Source organism: Chelonia mydas, chromosome 11 (assembly GCF_015237465.2).
Source record: "Chelonia mydas isolate rCheMyd1 chromosome 11, rCheMyd1.pri.v2, whole genome shotgun sequence".
Taxonomy (NCBI): domain Eukaryota; kingdom Metazoa; phylum Chordata; order Testudines; family Cheloniidae; genus Chelonia; species Chelonia mydas.
In genome coordinates, this window is record NC_051251.2 from 76957938 (window position 1) to 76985892 (window position 27955).

The 27955-nt window shown below is 42.6% G+C and overlaps 1 protein-coding gene and 1 long non-coding RNA gene across 7 annotated transcripts in view; one reads left to right on the forward strand and one right to left on the reverse strand.

The window, feature by feature from the left end:
* The window catches only part of ADARB1 (adenosine deaminase RNA specific B1), a 251278-nt gene that overhangs the window by 181897 nt on the left and 41426 nt on the right, over window positions 1–27955 (forward strand). For all 6 annotated transcript variants that reach the window (XM_037912791.2, XM_037912790.2, XM_043525846.1 and 3 more), the window contains one exon: window positions 17045–17159. In XM_037912791.2, the coding sequence (XP_037768719.1) occupies window positions 17045–17159 (115 nt within the window). The remainder of the gene's footprint in view (window positions 1–17044; window positions 17160–27955) is intronic.
* LOC122462512 lies at window positions 5468–14952 on the reverse strand. The gene is made up of 3 exons (XR_006285076.1): window positions 14942–14952; window positions 11953–11956; window positions 5468–5627 (listed from the first exon to the last, which is right to left on the reverse strand). It is a non-coding gene; the product is annotated as an uncharacterized LOC122462512 (long non-coding RNA).

Sequence of the window (27955 nt, forward strand, 5' to 3'; positions counted from 1 at the left end):
CCCCACACTGATCAATATAGCTCCTCAGCAACAGAGAAGGGAGTTTGTTGTGCCGTGTTAAAACAGGTTGACACACAATCTTTTCCATAGCTCTTCGTTGCAGTGCAAGTCCACAACACCCTGACTTGGCGGTGTGGTATAATGCTCACTTGAATCCTTAACACCTTAACTAGTAGTTGCCACATATGGGTAAAGTGGGCAAGTTACTATTACTGTTTGTACCTCACAAAAGAGCAAATCCAAAGCCCTTTGAAGTCAGAGTCTTTCAGTGGACTTTTGATCTGAGCTCTATTGCATTTCTTCACTTTTGAGTTTGTTTACAGCCTATTATCATATTTACATGCTTTGAATTTAATTTTAAAACTCCATGAAATCAAAGGAGTTACATCAGGGCCCATTATATTTTACTGAGATGTTGGGAGATGTCTAGTGGGGTATTTAAGGTGTTGGTATTATATCATGCTTTATTTAACTTTTTCACTTATAGTCTAGACCAGTAATTTTCAAACATTGGGTTGCGACCCAGTACTGGACCGTGGATTGCAAGGCACTGGGTCGCCTTGCTCAGCACCCAGGGTACCTGGCGGCCGGCCAGTAAAAATTAGTAGTCCCTACATGTTCTGACACCGCACTGTACCCTTGAAGTGGCCAGCAACAGGTCCGGCTCCTAGGCAGAGGGGTGATGGGGTTCCACGTGCTGCCCCCACCCCGAGCATTGGCTCCGCATTCCCATTGGCCAGTTCCCGGCCAATGGGAACTTGGGGGGTTGTACCTGCGGGTGAGAACAGCACAGAGCCGCTTGCACGTCTCCACCTAGGAGACGGACCTGCTGCTGGCCACTTCCAGGGCACAGCGCGGTCCACGGTGCCGGGACAGGTGGGAAGCCTGAGTCTGCACCCTGGCTGTGCTGCTGACCAGGAGCTGCCAGAGATAAGCCCGTACCCCAAGCCTGCGCCCCAATCCCCTGCCCCAGCCCTGAGCCCCCCTAACCCAGAGCCCCCTCCTGCACCCCTAACCCCTCATCCCCAGCCCAGAGCCTGCATCCCCACTCCCTGCCCCAGCCCAGAGCCCCCTCCCACACCCTGAATCCCTCATTCCTGGTCCCACCCTGCAGCTCTCACTCCCACACCCCAACCCTCTGCCTCTGCCCTGAGCCCCCTCCCACAGGCCAAACCCCTCATCCCCAGCTCCGTTGGGTCATGGGCATCAACAGTTTTCTTCAACTGGGTTGCCAGAAAAAAAGTTTGAAACCACTGGTCTAGAAGAGCAGGTAAACAGCATGTTAAATCTGGAGATGACTCTAAATTGGGAGGAGTTGCCAACTTTATTGAGGATAGAGAAAATACATATAGGGGCCAAGACACATTAGAAAACAGCCAGAAAATAATAAAATGATCAAATTGGGAAACTGGAAACTAATATATCTAAGTGAAAACAATCCAGGTACCAGATGTTCGAGGAAAGGGTGAAAGCAGTCATGCCAAAAAGCACTTATGAGTACTACTGGACAGCAGGATGGAAATGAATTTTCACTGAAGGATAGCAAGGTGAAAAAAGAGAATGCAGTTTGGGCTACATAAGCTGGGACACCATTGTATCATGGAGCTGGGAAGTTATAGTCCCTACTCTGTACAGGTCTGTGGCATCTGCATCTAGTATATTATAGTCAATTTCTGCTTCCTTATTGCAAGAAAAATGGTGATCTAGTGGAGAGACTTTAGAGAAGAGAAGAAAATGATTAGGGAGATGGTCGAGCTGATTATCAGGAAATACTAAGCATTAAATATGTATTGTTTGGCTAAGCAGTGACTAAAGGGAACTATCTGAAGGATGTGTAGATCTTTTGCTGTTCAAATTACCTTTATTTCCATGTCAGAAAGTACACACGTTTCAGCCTCTTTAGGTTGATATTGGTAGCTTTGAAACTTTAAAGTGCATGGCTTATCATAAACCTGTAGAACTGGCAAGGAACCAAAGCTGACGAGAATTGAATGGAGGAGAACTCAGCAGTTCTAAGATGTGTGATTAATATGTTGAGATTACCTGAAAAGGCAAAAATGTCAAATCTTTGTGGTCAAAGTGGAGGAGCTAACATTATTAGATATTTGAAAACTGTGAGCATACGTTTTGGTATCTAATACTAGAAGAAATGAATGTGTTCAAGCACCAAGACCTAGGCTTATAGGAATTGAACATTTCATGATGCAGTGAAATGAAAAGTTTTGTGTTTGTAATTGTCAGCATTTCAGAGGGTTGATCAGATAGGAGGAAAGTATTGTTCATCTGACTAGTGTTACGTTTCAGCACACAGATGGCCTACAATTGTAGTGTAATACTTTGCTGTTGCAAAAAATATCTGAACCCCCCCAAATGCCCTCAGTTAATAAATAGCTAACCATAAGAGTTTTCATTATGTTTTTTCTTTTATGCATTATTATTCTGCAGTACACAGAAATAAAAAACATAATTACGTCAGATATTCTTACATTGAGAGCAGTGTGGATGTTGACATCATGCTGAACAGTTCTATAATTTGTGTCCTCTTATTTGTTTCTTGAAATTATGTAGGCTTTTCTAATTGATTGTTAAAAAATGTTGACGGACAGAACAGCTGCCTAATTGCCTAATTTCTTCAGTGTTGTCGAGATATTTATTCAATTTGCTGGTAAAAGTATTTGGTCAGAAATAGTGTGGAGAGCAGGCCTGAGGGAACGGTCAATGTTTCTGTTTGTATTACAAAAACTATGCTGTTGATCTTTCAGTGCAGTTAGAATAGTCTCTCTCTCTCTCTCGCTCTCTCTCTCTCTCTCTCATTTTAGCTCTGATTTATTATTTATTATTGAAAATCTGCTTTTAGTAATCAGCCAAAAGAGTGGTGGTAAATTTTCTCTGCCTAGAGTAACTAAAGAAATCACAGACATCTCAATCTAAAAGAGCATATCCTACCTATGGCCTTTATTCATTAAAGCTCTCCAGCACATGCTTAAATTTACCCACATGCTTAAGTCTCATTGATGTCAATGGGTGTAAATGGGAAATTTATTTTTCCATATACTGTTAAAATAGGAAGCTTCAGTGGAGCTGTGCCGGTTTGCACTAGCTGAGAATCTGACCTGTGGTTTTCAGTTTGTTAGACATTACTCAGCAGCACCTTTCATCAAGTCTCTCAGCTGAGCTTTCTGTATAACTAATGATGAAGATCAAAAGAGAGAGATGGAAAATTTGTGAGCAGCTTGATGTATCTAAGAGCCTTATCCAGCAAACATTTACTCCAGTGCAGACTCTAGTCTTGTGTACAGTTCCATTAACTTTAATCTGCAAGTCAGGTAAATATGGCCAGTGTAGTGTCTCTCTCCACCTGTTGGAAATACAAGTCACTTTTCTGTTGTGGTCTGAGTTTTTTATATAGGCAGCAGATAAAATGATGTCTGGGAGGCAAAATGTGTGGAATATCCCTCTCTGCTTGGTATTTCCATAATTTCAAAGCTTTGCATGGGCAGGTAATGCCCTAAAAGAGCTGCTTGTAATGGAGATCTGGTTTCTGGGAATGAACCTGTAGCATAAAACTGTTTCCTGATTAGGAACATAGGAATTGCCATACCTGATCAGATCAGCCATCCATCTAGTTTAGTATCCTAACTCTTATCAGTGATCAATACCAGAAGCTTCAGAAGGTCTAAAATCCCATAATGGACCACTGTAAAATAACATGCCTATTGGGGAAGTTTCTAATCCTCAAGCAGTGAATCTTAGCCTTGGGCAATGAGCAGGGTGGATAAAATTTGATCAGATTTTTGTAGTTTTTATAAACAATATTTATTTAAATCAGGCTTTTTATTTAAATACAGGTTTATTTTTGTGTGGATGGAGAGGAAAGCCCACATCTTGGAGAAGTTCTGTAGTAAGAAGCAACATGATTTAGAAACAGCCTGGATTTGTAAACCTAGAGAGGTGACTGAGTCAAAGCTGAAGCCCAGGCTATGGGTCTGAGTGATAGGTAGCATGGTGATGTTATGATGGTGGTTTTCTCCACAGTAACTGAGGAAAAGATGAAGGGAAGGGCTTGGCAGGGAAATAATCACAAGCTCAGTTTGGAACATGTTGACCTTATGCTGACAGCTGAAGATCCACAGAGAAAAACAGGCAGAGATTTTACTTTAAATGAAAGGATACAGGTCCAGAGTAAACAGGTAGATTTGTGATTTATCAACATAAAGATGATAGTTGAAGTGTTCCTTTTTAAACAAAATCACATGCATGTAAGATGTGGAGGGGGAAGAGGAAGGATCCCCACTGAAGGTTGGAGGGGGGAATATCGAGGATCTTCCAGATCGAACAGTGAAGGAGTGATTAGAGAGGTAAGAGGAAAATGAGAAGACTGAGTCACCAAAGTTGAAGTAAAACAAGATCTGCAGGTAAGCACAGCTGTGTCAAAGGCATCTGACAGTCAAGGAGGATGAGAGTGAAATATTAGTTCTGAAAAATGGCCATGAAAAGGATGTTATAAACTTTGCTGACAGCAGTTTCAGTGAAGCATAGACAGTGGAGGCCAAATTGGAAAGAATCTAGGATGGAATTGGAGCAAAGAAATTCCAGATAGTAGTTATAGATAACACTTTCAATGAGCTTAGAGATAAAAAGAAGAAGGGAGACAGAATGGTAATTGGAGAGAGAAACAGTGTCACGGGTGAGTGGTTTTTAAGGTGAGGAGGAATGAAGAATGCTTGTATTTAGAGTGGAATCACCCAGAAAAGAGGGAGAAGTGAAGAACGGTGAGGGAGGAAATGAGAACTGGTGTCAAGCCAGGAGATGGGGTGGGATAGGGTCACTGAAGCAGGTGGGGCAAGAGGAGGAAAGTGGATGAAAAACCTTGGTTTCTGTGACACAGGAGAAGTAGGAGAGAGTGATGAAAGAGGGAAAGTGGTAGCCATTTCAAAGCTTCTGTCTCCGTGCATCCGTGGGTCATGACTGAGAATACCAAATCCAGGACAAGCTGCTGGAAAAAAGGGCAGACAGACCCCAAAACTGGTGGTTATTCTTCCATGACATATACCAAATCAGCAACAAAAGTAAACTTCTGTCTCGCCACACTGGCTAACAAGAAGTCAGAAATGCAGCCTCCTTAGGTATTTCAGTCCTGGATTCAAAACCCAGACACTAGACGTAATGATGAGTGGTTATTTAAAACCAATTTCGTCAAACAAAAGGGTTCTTCTGATCCCAGAGGAGCAGCCACATACCTAGGTCAATATATAACTCAGATCTTACCCAATAATCACACTGTTGCCAATCCTTTAATATCTAATATATAAAGGTTTATTTATAGAAAGAAAGAGAGAAAGAAAGAAAGAAAGAAAGATGAGAGTTAAAATTGGTTGAAGGAATCACATACATACAATAATTGCAAACTTCTTGGATCAGGCTTGTAGCGGTGATGGAATAAGCTGCTGGCTTGTTAAGTCTCTGGTTGCTTCCAAATCATGGGAAGGTCCTCAGTCCTTGGGTTAGAATGCTCCCATTAGTACAAGTTCATCATAGTCCAGAGATTTGAGCAGGAAAGAAACAAAATGGACATGTTTCCAGGGCCTTTTATAGCTTCTCCCAAGTGAAGGGAAACCCGTTGTTCTCTCTGTGGAACGTTACAGGTAGCAAGATGGTGTTTGGAGTCACACGGGCAAGTCACAAGTCCATGTATCCTTCGCTTTGTAATAGTAGAGGCCATCCCCCATACTCCAGTTAGAATGTTCACAGGAAAGTCCATTAAGTTTAGATAGGCATCTTCCAATGTGAGTTAAGTGTTCTTTGATGGGCAATCCAACTTGAATAGTTCCTTCAGGATGTGCAGGCTAAATACCTTGTGGGTGTTACTACGTGAGCAAACATTTGAAATACAGGTACATAGTTAGTATTCATAACTTCAAGTACAAAAATGGTACATGTTTTTAAATAGTATAATCATATTCAGCAAATAATAACCTTTCTATTGACACCTTACTTGTATAAGATCTGTTGCAATTATATGAGAGTGGTAGCAACAATGATCTACATGGTCATATTTTAATCAGATAACATCACACCTTCTCAATACATCTTTGAGAAAATCAGTATGATCTTGAGCAGACAGGGAAGTTAAGGGAGAAGGGCTTAAGGAGAGAATTAGAAGTGGCGAATACGTAGCTGAGGTTTCAGGTGGGAAGACAGTCAGGGTGGAGAAGCGTGCTTGGCTAGGAAGCTGGAAAAACTGAAGGATGAGAGAACAAGTTCATAGCAGTGGAAATCAGCCTGGTCCAGGACTGCCATCACAGAAGACCTACTTCATGAAAGCAAGAGCTGAGGAAATGGAATTTCTTGTTTGTTTTTCTCTGCTTGTCTTTTTATGCTCTAAATTCCCTCTTTTATTTTCTAAATTCCTGTTTAGATTTTATTTGCCAGAGTTTATGTTTAGGGCCCTACCAAATTCACGGTCCATTTTGGTCAATTTCACAATCATAGGATTTTTAAAATTGTAAAATTTCGTGATTTGAACTATTTAAATCTGAAATTTCACAGTGTTGTAATTGTAGGGTTCCTAGCCCTAAAAAGGAATGGGAGGAGGGGGTTGCATGGTTATTGTGGGGGGGTTGCGGTATTGCTACCCTTACTTCTGCACTGCTGCTGGAGCCCCGTTCTGAAGGCAGAGCCGCCTCCAGCACCAGCGCAGAGGTAAGGATAGCATGGTATGGTATTGCCACTCTTACTTCTGCGCTGCTGCCTGCCAGTCAGCAGCCGCCGCTCTCCGGCCACCCAGCTCTGAAGGCAGCAGCGCAGAAGTAAGGGTGGCGCAGTATGGTATTGCCACCCTTGTGCGCTGCTGCTGGTGGATATTGACTTCAGAGCTGGGCGCCCGGCCAACACTTGACGCTCTCCAGCTGCCCAGCTCTGAAGGCAGCAGAGAAGTAAGGGTGGCAATACTGCGACCCCCATACTTTATAACTTTGTGACACACACACCCCCCTGCAACGCCCTTTTGGGTCAGAACCCCAGTTTGAGAAATGCTGGTCTCCCCTGTGAAATCTGAATAGTACAGGGTAAAAGACCAGATTTCACAGGGGGAGACCAGATTTCACAGTCCGTGATGTGTTTTTCATGGCCGTGAATTTGGTAGGGCCCTATTTACTTACTGCTCTCTTCATTTTGGTTGGAATTTCTTGAACCTAACTCTTTGCCATTTAACCATACTTTTTTCCTCCTTGCCTTCCTTTTTCTGTTTTGTTTACAAGATTGCATGTCTTCTAGCTGTGATTAAATAGCTACCATGCTTATTATAAAGATGTTAATAGTTTATATTTTGTCTTTGGTATATTTCTAGGTAGCTTCCTCACTTTTAAACTTCTGCCTTTCTGAAGATTGAGTATCACAATGTTAGTTTTTGGTTCAGCCCTTCCTCAAATCAGGGATCTGGATCAAATCCAGTTTGGCTCCCTCTACTACCATATTCTGGCAGGCCCTTCAAGCTTCTAGGTCTCTTATTGTTCAGATATAGTTCATTGGATTATCTTCCATATGAGACATCTGCAGGTATTTCTTCCCTCAGTGGGGAATTGTTGACTGGAGACATACCAAGCAAATCATTATGTCAGCTGCTGTCCTTCAGTCCTTGGTATTGTGGACCAAATCCAGAAATCTTTCCAGAGGGAAGCAACTGATGAGAATTCTAATAGTCAGGATCACCACAGACACGTAACTGACTGACTGGATGCATGCATGAGATCTCCCACTTGCCAAGGAAAATAGTCCTCAATGGAAGGCAGGAAGAGTACAAGCTGGCTAGAGTTACGAGCACTTGGCAAATCCTTTACCCTCAGTGTCTTTACACTTCTCTCCCACTACAAAATATACCCTGGCTCATTCCCCATGTCCTCTCCCTCTGCTCTTGCCCTGGGAAGCTGACTGTCTCTGGCAGAAGTCCCATAATTATGCTGACTTCCACCCCTGCAAATTTGTTCTCACTTCCAGTTGTGACATTTTCCTGGCCAAGCAACTGTACATCTCCACCCCAGTTGAATACCACTTCTCTCATTCCAGCCATATATGCACCACGTAACACTCCCTTTTGCCCCACTTCTCTCCCTACTCAAGACCTCGCTGACTTTTCCAAAAAGAAAATTGATAAACTCCTAAATGACTCCTCATCTCCTCTCTCCACATTCCTTTTCCCCTTCCTTCCTATCACTCTTAGTCCATCTAGTCATTAATCTGGGCCTGTCTCTGACTTCTCTTCATAGATGACCAGCCATTATATTAAACTCTAAATGGCCAAAACTGAGCTTTTGATCCTCACACCTCAAGTCTTCCTCTTTTCCTATTTTCTCCATTGCCATGGATAACACCACCCTTTCCCCAGCTATTCAGCTTTTTAATCTGGGCATCACTTTTAACTCAGCCCTCGTTGTTCATCCACACATCCAGGCCATTTCCAAGTCTTGCCTTTTGTATCTCCCTAATATTTCTAAAATTTTCTGCCTGTCCAAATTTCCTAGGCTCTTTTTCATGCCCTCATCATCTCTTACCTAAGCTTGATCTAGACATAAAATTACACCAGTTTAATTAAATTGTGATGTTAAACCAGTACAGTTTTGTAAGTGAACACACATCACTTAAGATCAGTTTATGTCAGTTTATCTTATATCGGTAATTTGATGCAAATTAATTACAGGTATGTCAAATGACTCGTGTAATGTACAGATGCAAGCTAAACTTACATAAATCAGGTTTAAACTGATGTAAGAGTGTCCACGCTCACATTTGCACCAGCTTCACTGAATCAGTTTAACATCATACCTTTAATTCAACTGATGCAACTTGTGCATGTAGACAAGACCTCAAACTATTGTAATCTCTCCTGCCTTCTGACCTTGACATCAGCCAAGTCAGTTAGAGAATGCTGCTTCAAGGATCATAGATTCCAAGGCCAGAAGGGACCGCTGTGATCATCTAGTCTGACTTGCTGTGTAACTCAGGCCATAGAACGTCCCAAAACAATTCCTGGAACAGACCTTTTAGAAAAAATCCTATCTTGATTTTAAAATTGCCATGGAGTATCCACCATGACCCTTGGTAAATTGTTCCAATGGTTAATTACCCTCACTGTTAAAAATTTATGCATTTCAGTTTGAATTTGTCCAGCCACAACTTCCAGCCATTGAGTTGTGTTATACCTTCCCTTGCTAGACTAAAGAACCCATTATCAAACATTTGTTCTCCATGTAGGTATATATAGACTGGAATCAAGTTACCCCTTCACCTTCTCTGTGTTAAGCTAAACCGATTTTGCTCTTGAGTCAGTCAGTATAAGGAATGTTTTCTAACCCTTTAATCATTCTTGTGGCTCTTCCCTGAACACTCTCCAATTCATCAACATCCTTCTTGAATTGTGGACATTATGTTCCAGCAGTGATTTTACCAGACATAAAATAACCTCTCTCCTCTTACTTAAAATTCCCCTGTTTATGCATCCAAGGATCTCATTAGCCCTGGGAGCTCATGCTTAGTTGATTATCCATCACAAACCCCAAATCTTTTTCAGAGTCACTGGTTTCCAGGATAGAATCCCCTGTCCTGTAAATATGGCCTACATTCCTTGTTTGTAGATTTGTACATTTCCATTTAGCCTACTAAAATGCATATTGTTTGCTTGACCCAGCTTACGAACCAATCCTGATCACTGTGTTTTAATGACCTGTTCTCTTCATTATTTACCACTCCCCCAATTTTTGTCTCCTCTGAGTGGGACTAGCAAACCCTAGCCAAAATCATGACCCCACGTGTCTCCCCCACATGTTGCCTCTGTTTTGCAGAAGGGAAGGGGTTCTCAGACCTTCAGCCTTGTGGGGCGTGCCTGCTGGGGCATGGGGCTTCAGCAGGAGTGGGGATGAAGCCCCAAGCCCCGGCAGGCGCCTCCCACAGGGATGAAGCCGCAAGCTCCTGCGAGTGTGTCCTAGCTCTCGAACTTCTGAAGATTGTTGTGTGCAGCTCGGAGGATCAGTAAGTTTGGCCGTCCGTGTCATAGATAATACTTAAAAATTCCAAGGATGTTTTCGTATTGGCAGCATGAGACCTCCAGTGTATGTCACTCAAATAGAAGTCCCCCATGATCACACAGCTTTTTTTCCTACACATTGTAGATAGGTGCATAAGGAGCTGGTCATCCTGTTCCCTAGTGTGATTTGGGGTCTGTAGCAGACACCAACTAATAGCCCATCTTGTGCTTTATCTGTTAGGATATTTATCCGTAAGCAGTCAAAAGCATTTTCTTGCTAGTTATTAGTGACTCACAAACAGGTAATGCCATTTTTGATCTAGCGTGCCAGTCCCCCTCCTCTTTTGTCTACTTGATCCTTCCTAAGCAGGTTGTAACCACTGATTTTAGTATTCCAATCATGCAAATCATCCCACCAGGTTTCAGTAATGGTAACTAGATCAAATTTGTGTTCATAAAATGAGCAATTCTAACTCTTCTTGTTTATTACCAGGCTCCTAGCATTGTTGCTTAGGCAATTAAATTTTTCTTCTCTTCATTTTTTTGGCTCATCCCTGATCACATCACTGGCTCTTCATTTCTCTCCACTGGCCCCTTCTCTTCACCACATAAAATGCAAGTGTTTTGTCTTTAAGACCCATAGACACCATTCTGTCTAACAGATCTACTAGTTTATTGAGCTGTTGACCCCAGCCTTCACTTTGCTAAAATGCCAGCTTCAGTTGTCTAATTATTCCCTTGTCCCTCAAACACCTCCAGGCTTTCTCCTATACAGCTCCATGTGAGTGCAGAAAACGTTCTGTCAAAATTCGTAAAGTTGTCACTTTATCCTTTCATAAATAGCTCATTAAAACTTACCTCTGCTGTGATGGCTACAAATCACTGCCAGCTGGCACTGGTCAGGCAAATGGTGACCTTTGACTTCTGCTTCTCTAATTAACTGTATTCATTTTTATTCATCTCATCCATTCAATTCATCTCCACTCCATTTGTCTTTTTGTCTACCTGTTCCATCCTCTGCGACATGTAAATTGAATCATGAGCTCTTTGGTTCTGCGGCTGTTGTCTGAAGTCTGTACAGTGCCTAGCAGAGTGGGGTCCTGAACTCTGTGTCTCTGAAGCAAAGTCATTAAATGCTTAGAAATCCTGCTGCGCAAACCCTGAGCAGGTCCTGTGTGCCTAGGTGGGTGGTGCTCAGTCAGGGAGTCCTAGAAAGCTCAGAGTATTGTGTATGATCTTTGCACTTCACTGCTGCTGCTCATAACCCCCACATAGCTACTTTCTAGCCATCAGTGCCTGCACCTTATGCTGCAGTTTGAAAAAATGTTTCACAAAGGGCCAACTATTCACATCCATGAGCCTTGGTGAATTCTGTGATTGCATATGACTGCTGTTTTCTGGGGTTCTTGGCTCAGTCCCCTTTTCCAAATTCTTTGTTTTGTCCTTTTTACCTTACATCTGACTGTTTTCTTTTTATGTGACCCACAATGTGTATTTGAAGTCATGTTTTTGTCACCACTCCCCTCTATTGAGGTATGTGTTCTGCTCCTGTGGATCCACACCAAAATCATTTATTTGGTAATTCACGGATTTACAGTTTAGTATACTGTCTGCACAACAGCATTCTTCAGTTTCCATTATGATCTCTGCAATACCTTGACAACTGAGAACTTTTACACATTCTCAAATTTACTACTCTTTGTATGGCTTAACCTGGGTGGGGGAAAATAGTGACATTCAGAAATACATTCCATATACTTTCCAGATTCTAAAACAGAATGAAACACTGTTAGAAAAATACAGACTACTAGTTCATATTGCAACACACAATAACAAACAAAAAAATTCTACGGTATGACAGTGTACGATAGAGGACCACAAGATAACGGAGAAGGCAGTGGGAAAATCACTTCCTACAGTGGTTTTAGGCACACCACTCTGGCAGCTCCCCATCCAGCCAGTGGCATGTGATGGTTCATGGCTTCTCAAAGGTGTAGTGGGACTTCAGGATCTTTAGTGCCCATTCTAGCTGTAACCCGTTCAGTTTTGTTTCCTTTTCCTTTCTGCTGGTTAGATCTTTTTTGTTTGTTTGTTTGTTTTTCTAACTGTTGTCTTCAGGTATAGCCATTTTTTTCCAAATAGGCACGGCCTTTCCACATGTATTGAAAGGTTCCCAGCTTTGTATGGCAGCCGAGGGTACTGAGCAGTAGATGTGGACGTTGTTTGCCCTGACTTGTACCTGAGCACCTACATGTGTGCCGATCATGCAGTGGTGTTCATCAGTGCACAACAAGCTCATGATGAGACTATTGTATGTAACAAAGTGCTTCCTGGGTAAACAGCTCTCAACAGGGAGCCCCAAAGTACCAGTGTCTTTGTGGAAGGAATACCCTTTCACATTTTGAGAGAACTGATGTGATGCAATCTGGTTATCTGGTGAATGACAGGCTAGCTGTCATTTTGCAGTCTCACAGGGGCTGAGTGCTGGTGCAACTCATCAGAGGATTCATTACTGCCTTGCTCTGTCTGTACCCAGCAGATACTGTACATGGGGCAGAGATTACAGTGTGTGATTCAGACATTTAAAGTGTCAGCTGCACTGTTCTCCCTCAGTGCCATTATTTGCATTAGACCTTCTTTCCTACTTTAACATTTGCTGCTCTTTGTAGCTGCTTATCTGGGTCATCACTTACCGTTTTTTATCCGGTGCTACTGTGTTGCTTCTTTGGGATGTTCTTACACATTTGTGCAATGGTACTTGAGGAAACAACCACCAAAAGTGGGAAATGAGGTTGCTGTTTAGATACTTTTAGAGAGTGTGACAGTGGCTATGTATTTCAAGTGTAGAATGTGACAAGAGATTATATGCATGAAGAACAAGCAGTGTTACTCAGCCCTTTTTCATCAGCCTTAGCTGTCTTTCCTTGTCTGGGTTCTTAATATGGGGATAGGCAAGTCTTTGTGATTTGCAAATATTTCACAGCGATTAGGGACTGCTCCGCCAGCTAGGCTAAGGCCTGATTTCTTTGTGTGGGAATTGAGACGTGCCCATATTTGGGGAGTCCATTGCACAATTCCATCCAGCAGTATTGTGCTCTGTCATAACACCAATATGAGTGCCAGAGCTTCCTCTCCACCACAGAGGGTCCCGCGCTTCCGTTTAGCGGCAGGCTCGGGTATTCCGCTTTTCCCTCAGGATCTTCCACACGCCCCTGGGTTTACTGTCCACACCCTGCTCCCAGAGCAGGGTTCCTCCCAGCCTCCCTGACAGAGGGAGTCGCAGGGAGCCTCTCAGTCTATGGTTGCCCCTTCAGGCATGGTGGCAACAGACCAGACACCCAGCTCAGTCTCTCCCCTCTGGCGAGGTCTCTTCCCTCAGACCTCCGGGGCCCAGAAGGGCCGTCCTCCCTGTTGGGCAGGGATCTCCGGTCCTTTGCCTCTGTACCTGCGTGGCTTCTCTCCTAATGCTTGTCAGTGTCATCACTGCCTAGCTGTCCAGGAGCTCACCTTCCTCCCTCAGCTCCTATCGCGCACCCCTATCTGTCTGGAGGGGAAGCTTTTAACGGGTTCTGGCAGGCCCTTGATTGGCCCCAGGTGTCATAATTAACCTAGAGTAACCCCTGTTCGGCTACCAAGGAAAAAGGGACCTGCTTATCCGGGGGCGAATATATCTGCCTTCCAGCACTCTCCTGTAGCCATCTGGCCTGACCCTGTCACATATGACATCCCTTTGGCTGGTGGTTTCCAACTGCAAGCCAAGTTCTTCTGGAAGATCCATCAAGCTGTGGTTTGGGACAGGTTGGGCGGTTAGATATGGTAATGTTAAAAACTAGATCTCCAGCTTTGCAGCTAGGAGACCCAATTTGTTGACTTGGCGGTATTCTTGAGGTTAAGAACTGAACTGGGACTCTGGTCTGGATTCAATGCTGGGCCTCAAGTAAAGCTTAAATTTTCTGAGGAACCTCCATAAAATCTGTTCATGAGTTTCTGAATTTGAATCATTTAACATGGGTCAGAAAAATTCACATTCCGCAGCTTGTGATCTTTCTAGCTTAAAAACTGAACACTAGAGATAATAGACATTTTTTTATGGTGAGAGTTTATTTGGAGGTCTTTCTGGCATCATGTAATTATTTTGTTAATGAACAAAAAGTAGGAAAAAATTGACAGCATTATTCATCATAATCAGATCATTGGAGAATGTGTTCTCTGTTGCCTACTGCCATTCTCTGATACAGTATGCAGAAGGATTTTTGCATAGTTAATGAGAGTAATACACCACCATCTTTTGTCATTTGCACACAGTAGTGCTTCCTGTATTGAAAGTAGTGGCTATTATGGTGTACAGGGAATGGATTTTGCTAGCCCAGTGGCATCTGTGTTTTGTCAGAAAAGATGATTTTCAACAGAGAACACCTACTTAGTGAAAGACCTGGATCTTCGACAGATCAGTGAGTTTTTTGTCAAGTATCCTGTTCATCATGAAACTGTTCTGCTGGCACAAGAGCCTCCCCACCTGAGTTGGCTTTTTAAAGAAGGTCCTGGTCTTTGTGAAACTGTTCAGGAAGTTCAGTAGTAGAGTTCCTGGGCTGGCTGAATGGTTTTGCAAAGAACAGGATCTGCAACAAAATAGAGACGAGTTTCTTTGTGCATGTGCCCAGCTGTCTCAATAGCAAATCTTGTTCTTCATAAAAGAAGCCATAGTTGTATTAGATATCTTGTTTTAATCTATTGTCATTATTCTTCATAACTGAATCCTTATGTGCAATGGATAGCTAGTGAAAAACATGAAAAAGTTGAGTTTTCAAAAAGGACAAATAACAAGTAGGCCTTAAATTTGCTTGATATATCCCTGTCATCTGCTTTGCATATATATATGCATATATGCTTTATTGTCAGTCTCTATAACGACAAAACCAGGACTGAAGCTAGCAACAAATGCAGCTTTCTCTGAGTTTTAGCCGGCGCCACTCAACAAGACTCTGGAAAAGTTCAAAGAGCTTAGGGTTATGGCCTGCAAGCTGAACTCATGTCCTCCTTGGCCAGTAAAGTCAGCCAGGAAGGAAACAGGCATTGAGAATTCTGCTAATTGTCACATTATTTCTCATCACTCAGTTTCCAAGGAAGATTGTTGAGAAGGTTGTGGTGAGTCAACTCTGACAATGTCTGGAGCCCTTGGGTTTCCTTGACGTATGACAGTCTGGTGTTAGATCTGATTATGTTCAGGTGTCCATGTTTTTTCTTTTAGATCTGTCAGCAACTTTTGGTACTTTTGACCATAAGGTATTCGTGACACGCCTGTGACCCTGTCTAGGGTAGAGAGAACAACTCTTGAGTGGTTTTGCTCTTCCCTGAGAGGACTCACAGGGTAGTTGTGGACAAAGGCTTCTTAGTCCCATGAGCTCTCTTATGGATGGAACCTCAGGGTTCCATTACTTCACCTCTCCCCTTGCGTGTTGGGTATATGTGATCATTATGTGAGATAAAGTGGAAGTAGAGCTGCATTGTCTTCAATATGCCCGTAATAAACAACTCTCTCTCTGTTCTGTCACGATGATGTGGTCTATCTGCTTTCCCAGTGTCGAGCCAAGCTTAGATGAGAGGTAGGTTCCCAAGGCCCAGTCTGTCTGTATGAGAAAAGATGATGATGACAGTAGGCTGGAGAAGACTATGAGAGAAAATATGGAGGTTATATCCATTCTCTCAATTGGGAGAGCATGCTCACCACTGCATGGTCAGATTCACAATTTGTGGGTCCTGTTATATCCTCTATTGCTTCTGGATGTCTAAGTGGTAGCTGTGGCCAAGAATGCCTTTTTGCCAACTGCATGGTTGGCTAGAAGGTTTCAAGCATTTCCTTTGAACATGGAACTTCCATAATCTTCTATGCCATTGTCATCTCCAAATTGGATCACTGCACTGTATTCTGTGGAATTACTGTACATATGAAGACTATTCAGCTACTTCCAAATGCAGTACTTTACTTATTTAGCAATATTTTTCACAAATAGCATCATTGTTCCATAGTCAGCATTAGCTTCCAATTTGTTTCCAGGTGAAATTCAAGATGTTGATTTTGACTTACAAACCTCTAAATTCTGTGTTTTCTGGCTACCTTAAAGACAGCTTCTCTCCTCACATGATAATATGTTGAGATCAGCTGTGGTGCTGGAACTAACAATCTCGAGATTTAAACAAGCTGGTGGTAGGTCATTTTCAAGGAGTTTTCCTTAAATCTGCAACTAGTCTTCACTCACAGTCTGACAGATCGTAAGTTTGTTGACACTCAGGGCAAATTGTAAAGCCTTCTCTATTATTCCAGGCTTTCCTGAGGATTAAAGGGATAATACTTCTTTATTTTCGATGGATGTCATTGAATTTTATGTTGAAATTGTCCATTTAAAAATTGTATGTTTTTTGTAATAAAACAAAAAATAAAATAGTGTATATTCACCTAAAGCTAAGGGAAGGGCACATTTTTATAAATGTGAAAAATAAATAACTATTTCTGGTGTAATAAAATATTTTTATATGTTGGTCAAGATGACCGATTTTTGTTGTATTTTGGCCTTATTTTCAGGCCCAATGTTTAGGTCACTGAAATTAAATATTTTTGAGGTACAAGGATAAAAACATGGACTCTTGTTTAGGACTTTAAAATGATGTATGTTGAGATAAAAGCGTTGAATCTTTCTGCCATTTCTTTGTTCACCCAGGCCCAATTTTTCAAAATTGTCACTACTTTTCGGTCCCTCAGTTATTAGGTTTTCAGTTTTGAGTCCAAGAACCAAAACTCCAGTTGAAGTCTTTAGGAGGTGTTCTGCTCAGCATCCTGGAAAATCAGATGCTAGATATCTCAAGTAGGGCACCAGGAGTTAGTGGACACTGGGAAATCTTGGCCCTAATCAGCGGAGGATAAAAAATTAACAGTGTGGATGATTTTTTTCATCCATCATATTAAATGCCAACATTTAATCGTTGTTTCTTGTTTGATTCTCTCTAACGTGTATTTCTGTGATTCTGCAGGTTTTAGCTGATGCTGTTGCACGCTTGGTTGTGGATAAATTCAGTGATCTGACTGATAATTTCACATCTCCCCATGCACGTAGAAAAGTTCTTGCTGGAATTGTCATGACAACAGGTAAAAAACCTAATCAGTACTACTTTTAAGTGTTCAGATGCCACGGTGATGGACACAATATAAATACCTCAATATTTAGAAAACATTTGTCTTTACACTTAATTTTTCTTTTCTCAAACTGCTCTGGGACATTTTTTAATGCATAATCATAATGATGGAGTAAATAATAGAATAACTAAAGTCAAGCCTTTGCAAGGTCTTTATTGTAGGCACTGCAGCAAAGTTCTTCTTCAAGTAATATCCCTTTAGGAGCTCCACTTCGGTGCGCATGTGCCACCAGTCACCTTCTATCAGAGATTTTCAGTAGCAGTGCCCCTTCTGCCCACGCACACTCTATGCACATCCTCATGGTTTATACTGAGGATATATAGAGCTGCAAAGGCAAACTACACTCAGTTCCTTCTTGATCGCCTTCAGCCTGAGATGGAACATCAAGCATGCCTGCTTCACTTACATGTAGTTAGTTAAACATAGTTTTTTTCTGTTTCTTAGTTTAGTTTAGTTGTAGTATTTAGTTCAGGGAGTCTGTTGGTTTTTCCCCATTTGTTCTTTCCCCGCTTGAGAGGTTGTTCTGGAATATGGGGTGTGCCAGGATCCCCAGGCTTTGAGCACTGTCTTTTCTGCTGGGAAGCTATCTTAGTCAGTGACAGACAATCTCGGCACCTCTGTTGTTTGGGAGACATCCATATACGAGTCAAATATAAGATCTGCTTTTCCTGCAAAAGCAGATCTTGTAAAAATAGAGAAATAAAATTGAAATTGTTAATGATGGAGGAAGACTGGCCACCAACCCGGGCTCTGAGAATCCCCCGGTACACCCATCTCCAAGCACATTTAGTGCCCCTCTACCTCTGGATCCTGGTCACCAAGACCCTCGATGGATACAGCACCTGCTTCTGCATCTGTGGTACCAAGAGGCTTGTGCAGTAAGACTGTGTGTTCTGACAAGAGGAGCAGGAATGTTAGGTCTCCTACTAAAAAGTTTCGTTCACCAATCAAAAAAACTGTTCTGGAGACCTCAGGTCCCGAAAGCTGCACTGTTGAGAATTTCAGTGGTTCCAGTACCGTGAAATCATCTAAGGCTTCCTCTAAAAGCCACTCTAACAATAAGCTGGATTTGGTGCTGAAAACTTGTTCAGCATCGGGTGGTCATGTCCAGTCTAGTAGACATTCAACTTCAAAGAAGTCTGCACCATCAGACGCTACTGTATCTTTGGTACCCGTACTCTGTCCCTGACTGCGCAATTGCTGCTGCCTGAGCCTGAACATACTCAGTGGAAGCATTTAGTGCCCACAGCACCGATGCAATCTAGACAAGTCCCTACCTTGTACCATTGTCAGTCTCCACCGGATCCTTCTCAGCACCCCTTCACATATCATCACTACCGCAGGAGTTAGATAGTCAAGGGATCTTTTTATTTTGGGGTCTCTATTACCTACTGGTACCATAAAGTTATCTGTACCATGATCTTCTGTGTTACAGACTTCACATTTTTCATCAAGACCTCCTGCTTCACGGGCATCAACCATCTAGGATGAAAGTTATCACCTTCTCTGAAATATGTTGAGGATGATTCTTCTGACTCAGGTTTCAATTCAGGGATCTCCTCTTTACTCTACAAGTCACTACTCTGCTACTTAGAGACTTTTGGGGACAGACAACCTTGACCCCAATTTAGTTGGTGTGACCAATGATGGGTGCCTTCTCCTATGCTCTGGAGCCCTCCCAGTGACCTTATTGGGATCCCTGGGCCCTATATCACCATCAGTTCTTAAAGGTCCCAGGTCCCTCTCAGAGAGAGCACAGGTAGAGGCATTCTCCTGCATCTTTGCTACCACCTCGTCACCTTGAGCCGTTAGAGTAGAACTTTGAGGAGCAGGAGGCAAGGGCTGACGAGGAGGTAACACTTCACACAAGTATTTCTTCATCATTGCCAGATGAGGCTGTAATGCCTCCACCATCTTCCATTGCACATGATTTTAGACCGTTTTAGGAGCTGATGAAGGACATTGCAGATATGCTTCAAATTCATTTAGAGGCGGTCCAAGACACTCCTAAGCTCCTGGACATCTTACATACTTCAGTTTTGTCACGTGTGGCCCTTCCTTTGAATGAGGCTTTATTAGAGCCTGCTAAGACCATCTGGCAGACTCAAGCTACAGCAACCTATACTTGTAAATGTGATGACAAAAATATTATATACTGAGGGACTTTTTTACACTTGTCACCAAATTCTTTGGTCAGAGAAGCAGTGAAAGAGCATGGTAGACATGCGAAGTCTATCCGTTACAACAAGGACCAGAAGTGAGGTTATCGCTTCGGTCACAAGAGTTAATCCTCAGCAACATTACAGTTCAGAATTGCTAACCACAAAAAGTGGATGTCAAATTATGACTTAATTAATTACAATAAATTGAACAGCTTTATTGAGCATTTACCAGAGGAGCATCGCAAGCAATTTAAAACCATCATAAATGAAGGTCAGCTCTCAACAAGAACATCATTGCAGGCCTTCTTAGATGCAGCTGATACTGCAGCCTGGTTCATTTCCACCACAACTGTGATGTGACAAGCATCTTGGCTCCAGTTGGCTAACTTCTCTAAGGAAGTACAGAGTACTGTTGAGGACCTTCCTTTTGATGGTGTCAAGCTGTTCTCTGAGTCTGCTGATGAGTTTCTTCACACTTTGAAAGGTTTGATTTAAACTCGTAATCATCTACTCTACTGGAGCCTACAGTCTCACCCTCCTTTCCCACCCCCCTTTTGGATACCGTGTTTCCCATTTCCAACCTACATGGGAGAGAATAATATCCAACAAATGGGTGTTGGAGGTCACAGTGCCTGATTATTCCATCCATTTCATCTCCATCCCTCCCTCCTACCCTCCTTCCTCATCCCTTTTCAGGGATCAATCTCATGATCAATTGCTGCGATAGAAAGTTGCCTCTCTTCTATGCTTAGGGCCCACAGAACCAGCTCCAGTCCAGCACAGGAGAAAGGGTTTCTATTAGAAGTACTTGCTGGGTCCCAAAAAGAATGGAGGATGGAGACCAATATTAGCTCTAATCTAAAGCATCTAAACAACTAAGTGAAACCACAAAAATTCAGGATGGTGACCCCTGCAGCTACAATTCCTTCTTCAGATTCCAAGGATTGGTTTGTGACCCTTGACATGTATTTTCATGTCACAATTCACCCCCTCACAATAGGTTTCTTCATTTTATGATGGACAGGTTCGCAATCCTAAAAAAATCTAATTTCAAAGGTTCAGGTGTGTCCTTAAAGCTCAGCAAGAAATTGTCTCCAACTATTAGAACATATGGCAGCTTGTACCTTCGTAACCCAAAGCTCCTGGATACATCTTCCGTGCTTCCAGGGATGGCTCAAGGCAGTTTATATGCCAAACAAGCAGTCAAGACAAACATATGTCTGTTCCCCATTGTGTTTTGGACTCAGTCAATTGGTGGAAGGATCCCTTTAAAGTCTGTGCAAGAGCCCCTTTCATGCAACCTCTTACTACCATCGTTATAACATTAGATATGTCCCTTTTGGGATGGGGAGCATATCTAGGTGTCACAGCATTCAGGGTAAATGTTCTTCTCAAGATGACAGGTTTCAGAGTAACAGCCGTGTTAGTCTGTATTCGCAAAAAGAAAAGGAGTACTTGTGGCACCTTAGAGACTAACCAATTTATTTGAGCATAAGCTTTCGTGAGCTACAGCTCACTTCATCGGATGCATACTGTGGAAAGTACAGAAGATCTTTTTATACACACAAACCATGAAAAAATGGGTGTTTACCACTACAAAAGGTTTTCTCTCCCCCCACCCCACTCTCCTGCTGGTAATAGCTTACCTAAAGTGATCACTCTCCTTACAATGTGTATGATAATCAAGTTGGGCCATTTCCAGCACAAATCCAGGTTTTCTCCTCCCCCCCCCCCCCCACAAACCCACTCTCCTGTTGGTAATAGCCCATCCAAAGTGATCACTCTCCTTACAATGTGTATGATAATCAAGGTGGGCCATTTCCAGCACAAATCCAGGGTTTAACAAGAACGTCTGGGGGGGGGGGTAGGAAAAAACAAGGGGAAATAGGTTACCTTGCATAATGACTTAAACCCCGCCCCCCCAGACTTCTTGTTAAACCCTGGAGCTGTAGCTCACGAAAGCTTATGCTCAAATGACAGACAACATGGCCTGCATGTTGTACATCAATCAACAGAGTGGGACATGCTCTCCCTTGCTTTGTGCCAAAGGAATAAAACTCTAGAATTTGTGCTTCTTACCTCCCAAGTATACAGAACACCATGGCCAACCATCTCAGCAGGCACTTCTCCTGGACTCACGAGTCCTCAACAGCATATTTCTAACCAGGTGGGGCTTCCAGAAGTGGATCTCTTTGCCGCCACCATCAACACAAACTGCAAAAAATTCTTCACGGCAGGGTGGGACTCAATTGAAGCATTCCTGGAAACACTGAAGTTGTAACCAGGTGTGCTGGGTTACAAAGATACAAGCTGTCACTAAAAGATGCCTTCCTTATTTCAGTGATGAAGGGCTGCCTTTATGCATACCCACCCACACATTGCTTTGCAAAGTACTGAACAAGGTCAAAAAGGACAAGGCTAACATCATTTTAATTGCACCAACTTGGCCAAGACAAGTGTGGTATCCTTACCTGATTTGACTTCTCATCCACTGCTGAGAACTCCAACCAGTTGCTTCCTGTTGTCTCAGGATGCTGGTCAGACACTTCACCCCAACTGGAAGTTGCAGGCATGGCTCCTAGATGGTTCTTAGGAATAGAGACTTCCTGTTCAACAGAGGTGCAGCAGGTATTGTTAAACAGTAGAAAAGCATCTATGTGATATACTTATTGTCAGAAATGGAAGATATTTGCCCACTGTGTACCCATCAACAAGTTTCTCCTGTTCACTCTTGTCTTTCCACTATCCTTGGCTACCTATTGGAATGTAAAAGGTCAGGTCTTACTATGATGTCCATCAAGGTTCTCTTGGTAGCTGAAACAACATTGATACTTCTGTGAAAGGTTTTTCAATTTTTGCTCACCCCACAACATCAAGATTCCTCACAGCACTGATTAATCTTTTTCCATAGCTTAAGGAACCTATCCTGATATGGGACTTGAACTTCCTCATTAGTTCCCTTATGAAACACCCCTTTGAGCCATTAGTTACATGTTTGCGGCTTCACCTATCCATGAAAAAAGCTTTCTTGGTGACCATCGCTTCTGCCCAGAGTGTCAGAGAACTGGGAGCTTTAATGGCAGCTCCTCCCATCACTTTACAATATATGACAAGGAAGAAATCTCATTTCGACCACATTCTAAGTTTCTACCTAAAGCGTCTTCTGAATTTCATATTAATCAAACCATTCACCTTTAGTTTTTTCCCCTAAACCGCATCAGGCTAGGCAGGAAGCTGCCTTCCATACCTTGGATTTCAGAAGGGCATTAGCCTTCTCGCTGAACAGAGCCAAACCATTCAGAAAGTCGCTCAGACTGTTTGTTTCAATTGCAGACAGATCCAAAGGAGCCACGATCTCCACTCAAAGATTTGAGGTGGGTCTCTTGGCTTACTATCTCACGTTATGATTCTGCCAATATTCAGCCTCCTAGATTGTAAGCCCATTCTACAAGGTCGCAATCTACTTCTGTGGCATAACTGGAAGATGTTCTAGTTGCTAAATTTGTAGAGCTGCAACCTGAACTTCAATACCTATTGTCTCCATGCACTATGCTTTGGTTCATTCCACTAGATCAGATGTGTCGATTGGCAATGCAGTTGTGTTCTCAGTATTAGACTCTGCTACAATGCTCCCTCTTCCCTGTGGGGATAGTGTTTGGGAGTCAGCTGAACTGGAGCACGAACAGGGTCGTTTCTCCAAAGGAAGAGAGGATACTCGCCTTGTGCAGTAACTGGAGTTTTTCGAGATGTGTGTCCCTATGGATGCTCCACTGCTTCCATTCTTCCCTCTGAATCGGAGATTCCTCTGCAGAACTTTGCAGTAGAAAAAGAACTGAGGGTGGTTTGCCCATGCAGCTCTGTATAGCCTCGGTACAGAACAAGAGGGTGTGTAGATCACAGGCACAGGCTTGAATTGGCACTGCTATCAAAAATCTCCAGGTGCATGCATATCTGAAGTGCAGCACCCAGAGAGACACACATCTTAAAGAAATCCAGTTTCTACACAAGGTGAGTAACCTCTCCTTATTCCTGCAAACATCTCTCTTTTTCACTGAGCTGTTTCACCATCTCCAGATAAGTTAAGTGAGTCTTCTGAGATAAACCACATTCTATAAAATACACAAACCTTTTAAAATGCACTTTGAAAATAATTGTCAGGATGGTAAATTCGTATATATCATTAGACTTGCATCTGAAGAAGTGGGTTTTTTACCCACAAAAGCTTATGCCCAAATAAATCTGTTAGTCTTTAAGGTGCCACTGGACTCCTTGTTGTTTTTATTATACGACAATACATTTCATACATAAACTAGGTCATGTACAGTTTGCCTTTTAAATCTTTTCAAGTTTGCATTTTGTTTAGTTATTGTTACTGTGGTATACCTGATTCTTAAGTATACTTGTACTTAATACAGAGATTACGGCAGTAAAATTACTTACTTGCAAACAGCAACTGTACAGATTTTAATGGCAACCACCGAATCTCCTGATTCAGCTAACAAGAACATTGCCAAGTATGCAAAGTACCATCAGAGTCTGAGCTTCTGTTTTCTGCTCATCTTATCAGTATAAGGATCTAGTGAGTTTGAATGAGAGAAGCTTTGCAGTCCTGATCACTTTTGAAATTCATTTTATTGAAATTCAGTTTTATGAATGATTAGTAAAGACTCAAGTCTCATAAAGGAGAAAAACTAAAACTGAATGTTGTAATATACAAAATCCCAGTGTGTCTAAGTATTACACAACAGGTAAAACACACAGAGTGTCTGCTCTGCACTGATTGATTTAAAGGCTTTTAGATGGTTGGCTTGGGCTATTTTTTGTTTCCTTTCCCACATACATTTTATTTTGGGCTGGTTTTAATACAAAATCTAACTGGGGTAGACTCAACAGAATGTATGAACAATAGGGGAACTACCTGTCCTGATGTCAAAGGACATTCTGTAATATGTCATAAAACCTATCCAATAAGGGGTTTCTAAGAAGTATTTGGTCAGATAGCAATTATGTTCCCAGGCAATAACCATGCAGAGCACCGTATATGTCTGTATCACAGTATGGGGTCAGATTCTCTCCTGCACCAAGATATATAGTTGATGCACGAAGATCATCAAGGAGCTGGTTTATGGTTGCCTAATTCTCAAGTTGATCCAACCCTAACCTATATAGAAACTAACTATGATTAAGGAACCAAATACCTGTGAATTGCCAGAGCTCCATCTCTCCCTCTCCCAGTCCTTGACATATACCCTCTTTGGGGGTTCTCAAACTTCATTGCACCGTGACCCCCTTCTGACAACAAAAATTACTACATGACCCCGGGAGGGAGGCCCAAGTCCAAGTCCCACCACCTCGGGCAGGGAGGCCAAAACCCAAGCCCAGGGTCTTCAGCCCCAGGCAGGGGGCCTTTAACCTGAGCTCTGCTGTCCAGGGTTGAAGCCCTCAGGCTTCAGCTTCGGCCCCGGGTGGAGGAGCTCAGGCTTTAGCTCTGGCCCCAGGCCCCAGCAAGTCTCAACCAGCCCTGCCGATCCCATTAAAATGGGGTCACACACCACTTTGGGGACCCGATCCACAGTTTGAGAACTGCTGCCCTACAAGGAGGAGAGATGGAAGCAGCTGGCATAGAAGTTGGCTCTGCTGGCTGTATGTGATTTGAGAATTCCTCTCTTCTGGGAACATAGCAGGTGTCGTTTGCCAGATGTGGTCAGTTTCTGGTTCCTTTACAATAAATCAAGCATCACAAAGGAACGAAATCACAAATGAAAATGTGGCCCATGATTTTTTACCTTAAGTAAAGGAGTTTAGTGTTTTGTCCTTTCTCTGTATTTTTCATGCAGTTGTCCTTTCTTTCTTCCAAAGCATAGACTGTCATCCTGAGAGACAATACACAGGATATTTTGCTAAATTTGCGTATTAAGTTGTAGTGTGCAAAGTTATTATGCCAGAAATTAAGTCTTTGGATGTGCTATACAGCTCTGTTTTGCCATTCAAAATGATTAACTGTTCAAAAACCTGGTTTGCCAGTTGCATTTTTAAAAATCTAATTATATTTTCCTTGTGGTCCTCATATTTTACTTCCCTGGCATGCTTTCTAGTTTCTTTTAATGGGTCAGTGCCTTATAGTAAGACTAATTAATAAACCAGACATGATGTTCTTAAATGCTACCTGGGGGGCATGGATCAGCACTCATGTCGCCTTCCCCCTCAGTAGCCCACCCGGGCAAGGGAAGCTAATAATCCAAACAGTGGACCAAGTTTGGTGATGAATCCTGGTCATGTGCCATCTGAGGCATGTTGCCATATGCTAAGAAGAAATGATACTGTCTACCTCCATGGGGCCAAGTTCTACAAACTGGAACTTAGCTTTCTATCACTCTGTCCCAGAGGAAATCTCCCTTTTTTACTAAGAAGTCACTCTAAATACCACAGAAGGTTACTTTCTAAAATTGGTTATAATCAAATTTTGCTCCATATGAATAACTTGATATTAGACCCTATTCTTTAAGTTTTTCCCCTGTATGGTTAATTTTAAAATATGTTATAAAAACTCTGAATGAATAGAATTGTATGAAATCCAGAGACTTAAAGTACTGGTTACAGCCAAGCAGAGTATGCGCAAGTGCTGTGCCTTTCAAGCCTAATCTGCACAATCATTCCACCCATTCTGAGCCTCTACTTTACAGAGCTTGGCAAACAGTTTGGCAGTTTTGTGAAAACACATATGTGAGGCTAGTATCAGACCAAAATAATTCAGTATTCCCGTGCGCCCTGATCCTGTAATGAGATTTATCCCAGTGAAGCCATGGACCTGCATGAAACCCCATTGAAGTGGTGATCCATCAACAGTACAAAGGAAAACTACAAAGCACGTAATAGTCTTGCTGACTTAAATGGAACTACTCACATGTTTCAAGTTGAGCATGTGTTTGAATGGTTTTCTGGATTGGCATCTAAAATTGTTGACTTTAAATCACTTGGGTTAAGTATATTATTTGCATTGAAACTTGAAACTAGGTAGCACTCTTCTTTGTAAAGAAAACTTTTCCGTGCTGTACCAGAAGATTCATGAAACTGGACTGAGTTTTGGAATTTCAACCTAGATTCAATCCCTCATCTCACTTCCATCTCTCTTCTCCTATCAGGTCTTAGTTTGTCCCCTTACTTTAAAGAGCTTTCTGCAGTTGGCCTGGTTTTTCCCCACCCACTCTTTCCAGGATCTTCAAGAGGCACCAAAGGATTACTCCCCAAGATCTACTGCCTCCTGAATTCTGGAAACGGTCTTTTGGGTTGAGTTCCAGAATTCAGTTGGGGTATAGTTGAGGCTGTGGAACATTGGCATCAAATTTCAAATGTGGTTTGAACCTAAAGCAAATCTGAAAGAGCTGACCCCTATGAACCTATGTGAACAAATTCCACTTCTTCAAGTTCACTATATCCATGCAAAGCTATGCCAAAAGGCTTTAAAAAATCTCTGATAATTACCAAAGCTGCGAATTTGCCCAAGACACTAGGAATATCACCTTATTCCTGCAGTAAGTGCCATGGGATCTTCCATCAGTGTAAGTTACCAGAACCTTGACTTTATATCTCATCCAAAAAATTGCATTTCCAAGAACATCATGCCTGCTATCATTGTGCTGGAATATTAGTTCAGTACTAACTGAGGAAAGTGTACCATCTAATGATACAGTCTCCCACAGTATTCTTGCCAGCAAGTTAAAAAAGTATGGATTGGATGAATGGACTGTAAGGTGGATAGATAGCTGGCTAGCTTATCAGGCTCAACGGACAGTGATCAACAGCTCGATGTCTAGTTGGCAGCTGGTATCAAGCGGAGTGCCCCGGGGTCTGTCCTGGGGCCGGTTTTGTTCAACATCTTCATTAATGATCTGGATGATGGGATGGATTGCACTCTCAGTAAGTTCGCAGATGACACTAAGCTGGGGGGAGAGGTAGATATGCTGGAGGGTAGACAAATTGGAAGATTGGGCCAAAAGAAATCTGATGAGGTTCAAAAAAGACAAGTGCAGAGTCCTGCACTTTGGACAGAAGAATCCCATGCACTGCTACAGGCTGGAGACCAACTGGCTAAGCAGCAGTTCTGCAGAAAAGGACCTGGGGATTACAGTGGATGAGAAGCTGGATATGAGTCAATAGTGTGCCCTTGTTGCCAAGAAGCCTAACGGCATATGGGGCTGTATTAGTAGGAGAATTGCCAGCAGATTGAGGGAAGTGATTATTCCCCTCTATTCGGCACTGGTCAGGCAACATCTGGAGTATTGCGTCCAGTTTTGGACCCCCCACTACAGAAAGGATGTGGACAAATTGGAGAGAGTCCAGTGGAGGGCAACAATAATGATTAGGGGGCTGGGGCACGTAACTTACGAGGAGAGACTGAGGGAACTGGGCTTATTTAGTCTGCAGAAGAGAAGGATGAGGGGGGATTTGATAGCAGCCTTCAACTACCTGAAGGGGGGTTCCAAAGAGGATGAAGCTCAGCTGTTCTGAGTGGTGGCAGATGACAGAACAAGGAGTAATGGTCTCAAGTTGCAGTGGGGGGAGGTCTAGGTTGGATATTAGGAAACA